Source organism: Solanum lycopersicum, chromosome 2 (assembly GCF_036512215.1).
Source record: "Solanum lycopersicum chromosome 2, SLM_r2.1".
Classification (NCBI taxonomy): Eukaryota; Viridiplantae; Streptophyta; class Magnoliopsida; order Solanales; family Solanaceae; genus Solanum; species Solanum lycopersicum.
Window position 1 is genome coordinate 28,449,654 of NC_090801.1, and position 9,426 is coordinate 28,459,079.

At 38.2% G+C, this 9,426-nt stretch overlaps 1 protein-coding gene across 1 annotated transcript; it reads left to right on the forward strand.

Moving 5' to 3' along the window:
- Positions 1-5,432: 5,432 nt before the first annotated feature.
- On the forward strand, positions 5,433-6,839 carry LOC138341969 (uncharacterized). Its single transcript, XM_069294151.1, has 4 exons — positions 5,433-5,573; positions 6,117-6,337; positions 6,428-6,548; positions 6,660-6,839. Exons 1-4 carry the CDS (start codon positions 5,433-5,435, stop codon positions 6,837-6,839), a joined length of 663 nt encoding a protein of 220 aa, XP_069150252.1.
- Positions 6,840-9,426: the final 2,587 nt, after the last annotated feature.

Consider the following 9,426-nt stretch of genomic DNA (forward strand, 5'->3'; position numbering starts at 1 on the left):
GACGACGGACCGTCATAATCACAATGGTCCGTGCTGTTTGTTGGCGCTTTGCGCCCCAGGTTTGCTTCACCTACCACTCTTGTATTTTAAATTTTTTTATGCATTGGGGACAATTGCATGTCTTATTGTTGGGGGTGGGGTAAATGGAAAGTGAGTGCTAGGGTGAAGTCTGAGTAGCTCAATTCACTATCCTCTTTTGGGGTTTTCTTTCCTGTGTTCTTTTTCCCCAAGAGACTGATTACTTTTTCTGTTTAACTGGCATGTCTATATCTTGTGTACATAGTTTAATTCTGGAGCATGATGGCTAAAATTATATCCTGATAAAATGGAAAATGATGCATTACAACGCATAGTAATTGATAAATGTGTGGCTCTAAGCATGACATAGAGGTACACCACTGCATCACCCTAAGTCTATAATTCGAACTAGGTGTCTGATAATCTGGTAGAGTGATGAGATGTCAAGTGAGTGTGAGGAAGATACGGAGCTAGAACTTGACTGGTTAGTCCTGCTTAAAGTAAGTTGTAATAGACAATTAGGAAAGGATCATAGGCCCTTATTCAATATAGCCCATTTTAAGCCTAAATAAAAGAAAACCAAATGAAATTTATCCTTCTTTGATCCAAATGATTTGAGCTTAAATTAGACCTTTCTTTTTCGCACCAACTGATCTTTTCCGGGAATAATGTGTTGGCCCTGGTCCCTTCTTGGACATGTGCACCTCAGCTTATGCCAAAAGCATAAGTTGAGGGTGGCTAATGCAGTAAACAACCTTTTTATGGACCTTACCCAACTTTGGGTATTGTGTACTTTGACTCATGGCAAATCCATTAGTTGAGGGTGGCTATTATGAGGAATGCTCTGGAAAGTGGGGTTGAAAGAACAAAGAGAGAGAAAGAACAAAAGTAAAGTGACTCAAGAATTAGTTGAAAGAAAAGTAAAAAAAATAAAAAATTACAAGAAATCCAAGCAAGAAAAGAAGAGAGTCACTTACACAAATGATGAAAAAAATGGAAAATAGCAAGGTGAAAGAATATGGGAAACTGGGAAAAATAAAATGATTAAAAATGGTATGTTTAGCTGATATGTCAAGGAGGGCAAAAAGTCACTAACTTATACCTAAATATACCCTAAATTACCCTGAGCCTATGTTACAAGCTAAGAAAGTCATATCATGATCCTAAGGGTTGTATAGAAAACAATGCAGTGAAAATAAGGGCAAGCTTATGGCAATAGGTATGAATGAGTGTGAATTTGTTCTGAGAGTGAGTTTTCAAAAGTAATCCTTATACTCAAACTGAAATCATTGTGTGAAAAATGAATATTTTGTTTTGAAGTGAGGCTACTAGTTGCAGTACCGGAAATATTAGCACCTCGGTGAGAAATTGAAGAGGATAGGTGTTAGTGCATGGTGAGTCTATGTCATGCTCTTATCTCACATAATTCAATGCCTAATACCGATAGCATGCATAAATATGATGAGATTAATCGGGATTGATAGTCAAATGATTGCAAAGGATAAAACATGGATACTATTTTACAAAGATTGTGTATTGAGTCATAGTGCATCGCTTGAGGACAAACAACGAATTTAAGTTGAGGGTGTGGATATACCGTGGTTTCATGATATTATTAATACTTTTTCCTTAAGTTTAGTGTGTCCAAAAGCCTTTTTGTGCTAATTTTTGTATAACTTTCTTCTTATTTGCAGGTGTCCAAAGATGAATGCGGAGGTTTTTGAGCGAAGAAATGCAGAAGAGACCACCTACGGAGCTTGTGACGGTCCGTCATGCTCGTGACGGTCCGTAGGTGGCAGTGTAGTGCAACTGCTGAAGGAAGATGGGGAAGTCTGACCAAGTGTGGGGTTATGGAAAGCGTGACATCCAATATCCATATTCCAAGAGTTCAAGTGTTTTGAAACGGTGACCCTCGATGGACCGTTGTGCCTTTGACAATCCGTCATACCTGCCGTCGAGGGCAATTAAGAGTGAAGAAGAAGAAAATTTCACAAGTATGGGACGACGAAATCCATGACGGCCCGTCGTGATCACGACGATCCGTCGTGAGGTCCGTTGACCCAGCCGCGTTTTGACAGATTTCCAGCAAATAGATTCCTTGTTTAATTAGGTTTTTATTTTCTATAAATAGTTCGAAAAACTCATTTTTGAGGTTAGACTGGGGCTTATTAGGTAGACTCTGGAATATTAGGTATGACTCTTGATTATTTTGTTAGGCCCTTGATTATTCTTAGATTCTTGATTATTTTGAGATTCTTTGAATTGATTGTTGGTGATTTTTGTTGATTGATCAAGCGAACTTTCAGATTTTATTCTTTCTCATTGAAGTAAGTACATGAATTCTTATACCATATTTTTGAATATTGTGATTATGACTATGGGTAACTAAACTCCATAACTAGGGTTGTGGGAACCATAGGCAAATAATGAGGTAAAACCTAACTAAAATAACAATTCTAGAATAGTGTCTTGCATGTATTGATAATTCTTTCACATATAAGTCTTTTTAACGGATGGACAACGTTAGAACTCGCCTTAATGGTACTTGCCAGACCAAGGAGGTAGATAATAGGAAAAGAATTATCAACATAGATTTAGTGTATACTATCGAAAAGGCTAGTATTGATTGTAATGAGGTAATAACTTAGTCAAATATCGAATACGATGCTTAGTATGAGGTAAAGATAAGGGTTAGGATAGCAATACACGTAGCCGGACTAAGGTGCGGAGTGAAATTTTCTAGATGCCGGAACAAGGATTTAGAAATACATAACTTATCACTTTGCATGCAAGATACTAGGAAAAAATTGTTATAGTTAGACTTATCAAGTTATGAACATGTGGGGAACATGTAAACCCTAGTTACTTTGATTAATTGATTAAACTCCAACAATCGAAGCTGTTACTTGTCTCCTTTATTTCTCTAGTTATTTTCATTTATTTAGGAATAGAAAACCCCCTTTTTATCATTTTATGATTTCTTAGGAAGTAATTGACTGAACAATAGTAATAACAGATTTAAGTTAAGTCTAAACTATTTTCCTCATGGGAACGATCGCGACCTCACTTGTTGGGTTATTTAGTTGACATGGCCGCTTTACTTCTTATTTGAGAAGTATGTTTGAGCGTATCAGACACTAAAACTTATGAATCAATAATGAAGTTATCCGCACGTGGAGATTTCATCCAAATTTGGTAGGCCCTCATGCTTTCGAGGATTCTTGCCCGTTATATTCTAGATTAGATGTACGCTTGAGCTAGTAGAGTATGTTCCACTAGCGTTTCTTTCCAGTTATTTTCAGATATTGTATTGGTGACATTTTGGCAACTCTATATCTTGTGTAGATATTGACGATGTCTTTCATTTGATTATCTTTATATTTGATGGTTGTTATAAAATCTTATGAGTTTATTTAGATAGTATTATGCAAGTTCAATGTTTCTCACTGTCAAGTCTAAGTAAAGAAAAACATCAAATTTACCGATAAAATTAACCTAGATGACGTAACGATGGCATATGTAGGCTTGTGTGCAGCCTCTGAGAAGTCAATGTTGTCGGTTTCGGCTAGGGTGTAGACTCCAATTGTGACAAAGTTGGTATCGGAGGGGTAGGTTAATTTCCAAGGATAATAAGTTCACATCAACCGCATCGATTAGTTTCTAAGTAATGGTAGTTAAGTGCACCACTATCTAGATTTAGAGACTGCATGATGCATAGGAATTCCCTTCTTCTAATCTTATCGTGCGTTCTCTAATGTCTGATTTCTTGGTGTTAAGAGCATATATAACATCAACTCTTGAGATTCATAAAGATGAATACGAGGAGAAACGCAGGAGGAGAGACTGGAGGAGCAGCTGCTGGGGTAAATCAAGTTCCTCTCCCAGGCTCCAGCTACTGGAATGCAGATTCCTGTTAGACCAACTGGGTTGACAGATGGAGAAGTAAGGACAGCCTTTGTAAAAATGGCTCAAGCCATCACTTTACAAGCTCAGGCTATGAAAACCCAGGAGTAGCAACTTGGTGTTCCAAAGGAGAACCCTCATGCCAGCACCATAGCTAACAGGTTAACGAACTTCATGAGGATGAATCCTCTCGTTTACACTGGATCTAAGATAGTTCAGGATATAGAGGAGGAGTGTAGGGCACCTATGCTCTATGATAGCACGGACCTTTCCAGGCTTATGATACACATCCATCAAACGAAAAAAAAAGCAGGAAAAGGAAGCACACTAGGGAAGGGAAAAGGTCAAGGCAAGTTGAGGAGAATTTTTCAAGGAAGAATAGAACTGAAATCATAGATAAGACCAGGATTATAAAGGGACTCTCCCACCAAGGGGATTCAAGTTCATTCAAGGGTCGCTATGATAGGGATTCCGAGCCCAGATTTAAGAGATACACTGTTGTTTTTGAAAAAGAAAGATGGAACTCTTAGAATGTATATGGATTATCGGCAGCTCAACAAAGTCGCTATCAAGAACAAGTATCCACTCCCCAGAATAGATGACTTATTCGACCAACTCCAAGGGTCTAGTTTCTTCTTGAAGATTGATCTTTGTTTAGGGTACCATCAGCATAGGGTTAGGAATGAAGATATTCAAAAGACAGCCTTTCGTACCCATTAAGGTAATTACGAGTTTCTAGTTATGACATTTGGTCTTACTAATGCACCTGCTGCATTTATGGATCTCATGAACAGAGTCTTCCATGAATACCTTGACTCTTTCTTCAATAGTAATCATGATGACATTCTCATCTACTCTAAGGCCAAGGAAGAGAATGAACATAACTTGAGACTAACCTTGCAGGCACTTAGACAACATCAGTTGTATGCCAAATTTAGCAAGTGTGAATTTTTTCTTAGATCAGTGACCATCCTGGGTTATGTTGTGTTCGACAAAAGTGTGGAGGTAGATCCCAGGAAGACTGAGGCTATAAAGAACTGGCCAAAACCTCTTACTCCCACATATATACGTAGCTTCTTGGGATTGGCTGGTTATTATCGCAGGTTCGTGGAGGATTTTTTTTCTATTGATGCCCCACTCAGCTTTGATGAAGAAGAAAGTCAAAAGCTCAAGGACAGACTCACTTCAGCCCTGGTGCTTATTTTGCCTAAGTGTAGTGAAAATTACACTATTTATTGTGATGCATCTATGGTTGGTTAGGTTGTGTTCTTATGCAGGGTAGTAAGGTGATAATTTATGTGTCCAGACAGCTAAAGGTTCATGAAAAGAATTATCCCACTCATGACCTGGAGTTCAAAGTTGTGGTGTTTGCACTGAAACTGTTTAGGCACTACTTGTATGAAGTTAATGTGGATGTGTTCACAGAACACAAAAGTCTCTAGTACGTGTTCACATAGAGGGAGTTGAATCTACGTTAGCGGAGGTGGTTGGAGCTATTGAAGGACTATGACATGAATGTCCATTACAATCCGGGTAGGGCTAATGTTGTAGATGATTCTTTGAGTAGGATGAGTATGGGAAGTACAACCCATGTTGAGGATGAGAAGAAGGAGTTGGTGAAAGATATACAGACTGGCCAAGATAGGTGTGCGGTTAGTTGACTCTACTAGTGGAGGTGTTTAAGTTCATCCTAATTCTGAATCATCGTTGGTAGTTGAAGTCAAGAAAGATCAACATCTTGATCAGGTGTTGATGGAGTTGAAAGAGTCCGTTTTGGTAAAGATGAATGATTCTTTTATTTTGGGAAGTGACGGCATACGTAGGTACCAGGATAGGTTGTGTGTAGTAGACGTGGATGATTTACGGACAAAAATTGTTTCAGAGCACATGGTTCCAAATATTCGATGCATCTAGGTTCCACCAAGATGTATCATGACCTTAAGCATATCTATTGGTGGGATGGCATGAAGAAGGACATTACTGAATATGTGTCCAAGTGTCCTAATTGTCAACAGGTTAAGGCAGAACATCTTAATCCTGGTGGTCTTACTTAGATGATCGAGGTTCTGACTTGGAAGTGCGAGGCCATTAATATGGACTTCGTGGTTAGTTTTTCAAAGACTAGGAGACGACATGACTCCTTATGGGTTATTGTAGACAGTATGGCTAAGTCTGCCCAATTTATCCCTGTATAGTCTACTTATAGAGTCGAGGATCATGCAAGACTCTACATTGATGAAATTATGAGATGGCATGGGATTCCTTTGTCTAACATTTCAAATAGAGGGGCTCAGTTCACTTCACATTTTTGGAGATCCTTCCAGAAGAGCTTAGGCACACAGGTGAAGCATAGTACTGCCTTTCATCCTCAGACTGATTGGCAGGCAGAGCGCACCATTCAGACATATGAGGATATGTTGAGGGCGCGTGTGATTGACTTCAGGGGTAGCTGGGATGACCATCTTCCTTTGATAGAGTTCTCGTATAATAATATTTATCACTCCAGCATTGGGATGACACTATTTGAGGCATTGTATGGTAGAAGTTGTAGGTCTCTAGTTGGGTGGTTCGAGGTTGGAAAGTCATCCATTTTATGCCCAGAGATTATTCATGAGGCCTTAGAGAAGGTCAGGGTGATTAGGGACAGGTTGACTACTGCCTACATTCTTCAGAAGTCTTATGCAGACAACAGAAAATGACCCATGGACTTTGATGTTGGTGACTATGTATATTTGAAGATATCACCTATAAAGGGGGTGATGAGGTTTGGAAGGAAGGGGAAGTTGTGTCCAAGGTATGTTGGGCCATATGAGATCCTACAGCTTGTTGGTGAGATGGCCTATGAGTTGGCATTTCCTGTGGAGCTAGCTTCTGTTCATACAGTCTTTCATGTTTCTGTTAAAGAAGTGCCTAGGTGATCCAGCATCGATTCTACCTGTTGAAGGTTTGGGGATCGATAAAAGACTTGTCCTGTGAGGAGGTACCTGTTTAGATTTTAGACAGACACATCAAGCGGCTGAAGAACAAGGAGATTTCTACAGTGAAGGTGTTGTGGAGGAATCATCTTGTTGAGGGTGCTACGTGGGAGGCCGAGGCCGATATGAAATCCCGCTACCCTCATCTTTTCAGCCCTTGAGGTTATACTTCCTATTCTTAAGTCTTAGTTTACTTATCTGTTCATTCTTTGTTGCTATTGCTTAATTGTGTATAGTAACAATGTTATGATATGACTGGAGTTACGCTAGACAGTTAGTAATGTCATTCGTGTACGAATTTTCCTGGGGGGGATAATGTAACAACCCTAATAATTGATATGCTAAGTAATGCTTATTGTGTCTAGAATGCCTACGATTAGATCGGGTTCACACGGATTGATGCCCGTAGAACCAGACCTCTGAACCCTTGTGACATCCAAGCCAACTAACTTGGGAGTTAGTTAAGCTAGGAAAGGTTGAGTCCAGCCATGTAGGGTTCCCAAATAGGATTATTTACTCAAATGAGTCTTTATCAGACTTAAAAAGGGATAATCTTAAGTTTGGAGGGTCTAGGGGTAAAATGGTCTTTTTCTAGGCTAAGGGTAGTATCGTAATTACCCTAAATATGTAATTAATTATTAAATTAATAAGAAGGAGGGGTATTTTGGGTAGAGAGGGCCAAAATTGTCGTTTTAACAAAATTTTGCTCCACCCAGGTTAGAACCTAAGTGGGAACAATGATTTAAATTATTTTATTTGAATTGGTAAATTTATTTAATTAATGAATATTTAATATCTGATTTAAGAAAAAGGAAAATCAAATTTTAACTGTTAATTATTATTTATTAATTAAGACATTTCATTTGACTAAGTCTTGCCTAAGAGTCCTAGTTGACTAAGTCTACTTCACCTCTTTCAGTTCTCTCACGTTTAACTCACTCTCACGTCAATATCTCTCTCTTTGTTTTCACGTTCTCTTTGCCTAACCAAAACACAATAACTAAAAAGCATCCAAAAGTTCTTCACACTTGAAGAACTTTCACGTTAAAAACATATACAAAATGTTACCAAAAACGTAAGGCAAAAAGACGGGTTTTCCGTTGAGTTTTGTGTTGAGGTATCGAGACTTGGATGTGAGTTTGGAGAAGGTCTTTGGGAAGCAGGTTCAAGGATTGAACGACATGAAATAAGGTATGGGTTATCTTATTCTTGGTTCCTTTCCCAAGAGACCCTTAAGTATCAGATGAATCTACTCCAAAAACTAGGGTTGTTCCCCATTACATGTTCCTCGTCACTAGCTCCCAATGATCTTAGGTTGGTATGTCTGCTTGTAGATTAGGCATGTAATGTGATTTTTGTGATGAATATGTTCATGAACTGTGCTCGTAATTGTATGACTGATAATTCATGTCTTCCGAAATTATGTGAAAAATTATGTGTGTGCAATATGTAAGGCGTGACATTTAATGTTGGTTTGAAGTTCGAAAATGACATGTTTTATGGTTGTATTTGACGTGCACGAACTTGTATAAATCATGTTCATATGAGGTAAAATATTGTTGATAGGAGTCCAAAAACTCTTAGCTAAATGTAACGACAAAACTACACCTAAAAACATACTAAATGATCCATGAATTACCCTAAGAACTAATGTATAAATGTTGATAAAAAGGAGTTGAAAAACATAACCAAATTTCCAAAATTTTATAGGCTTGGTTTCTGCCAAACAAAGATGAACAGATCTAAAATTTTAAATGAGTATGAAATAGGTTAGGTCGCTAGGGATTGAACCCGAGACCTCACACAAAAAAGTCATTACACAAATAAATAAGGAAGTGGGGTTAAGGGGAATTGAACTTCGGTTACCTTGACTGAAAATGATAATATTTCACTTAGGCATATTTTATTTAATTAACATAAAAAGGAGAAGGGAACACGGGATTCGAACCCGAGTGCCCTTAGTCGACTCTCCTAAGCCTAAAACGGAAATAAAGAAATGAGAGGGGTGGAATTTGAACCCACAACCTCTCGGTTAAACAAGAGAGTAAAGAGAAAAATAATAGAGAAAATAAATGTGGAGAGTGGGGTTTGAACCCCCAACCTCTTGAATGGATGAGAGAGTTAGGAGAAAAATAAAGGAGAAAATAAATGTGGAGAGTGGGAATTGAACCCACAACCTCTTGGATAGGTGAGAAGTTAAGAGATAAATTAAAAGAAAAATAATGAGCTTGAGGGGATTGAACCAACAACTTGCTATTCCTAAACGAAAAAGGAGAGGAGAAAAAGAAAGGAAATATTATGGGGTTGATGGGGATCGAACTAGGATCCCCAAAATCTGAAAAATACAATTATTAAGTTTAAAATAACATTGAGTGTTGTCCAAGGGATTCGAAATCGGGTTCCCTTGCCCAATTCCGTATTGACACATAATTCATATGTAAGTAAATATTTAATAAATGCTTCCTCCAAAGATCGAAATCAATATCATGGCATATCTATAAGATACATAAGCCTTGTACCACATAATATT

Bases quoted from the DNA above. Each gene is read 5' to 3' on its own strand.
- LOC138341969 (XM_069294151.1), top strand. From the start codon at position 5,433: ATGAATGTCCATTACAATCCGGGTAGGGCTAATGTTGTAGATGATTCT. The intron at 5,574-6,116 runs GTTAGTTGACTC...ATCCCTGTATAG, and splicing joins CTGGCCAAGATAGGTGTGCG to TCTACTTATAGAGTCGAGGA. The intron at 6,549-6,659 runs GTCAGGGTGATT...GTATATTTGAAG, and splicing joins TTCATGAGGCCTTAGAGAAG to ATATCACCTATAAAGGGGGT.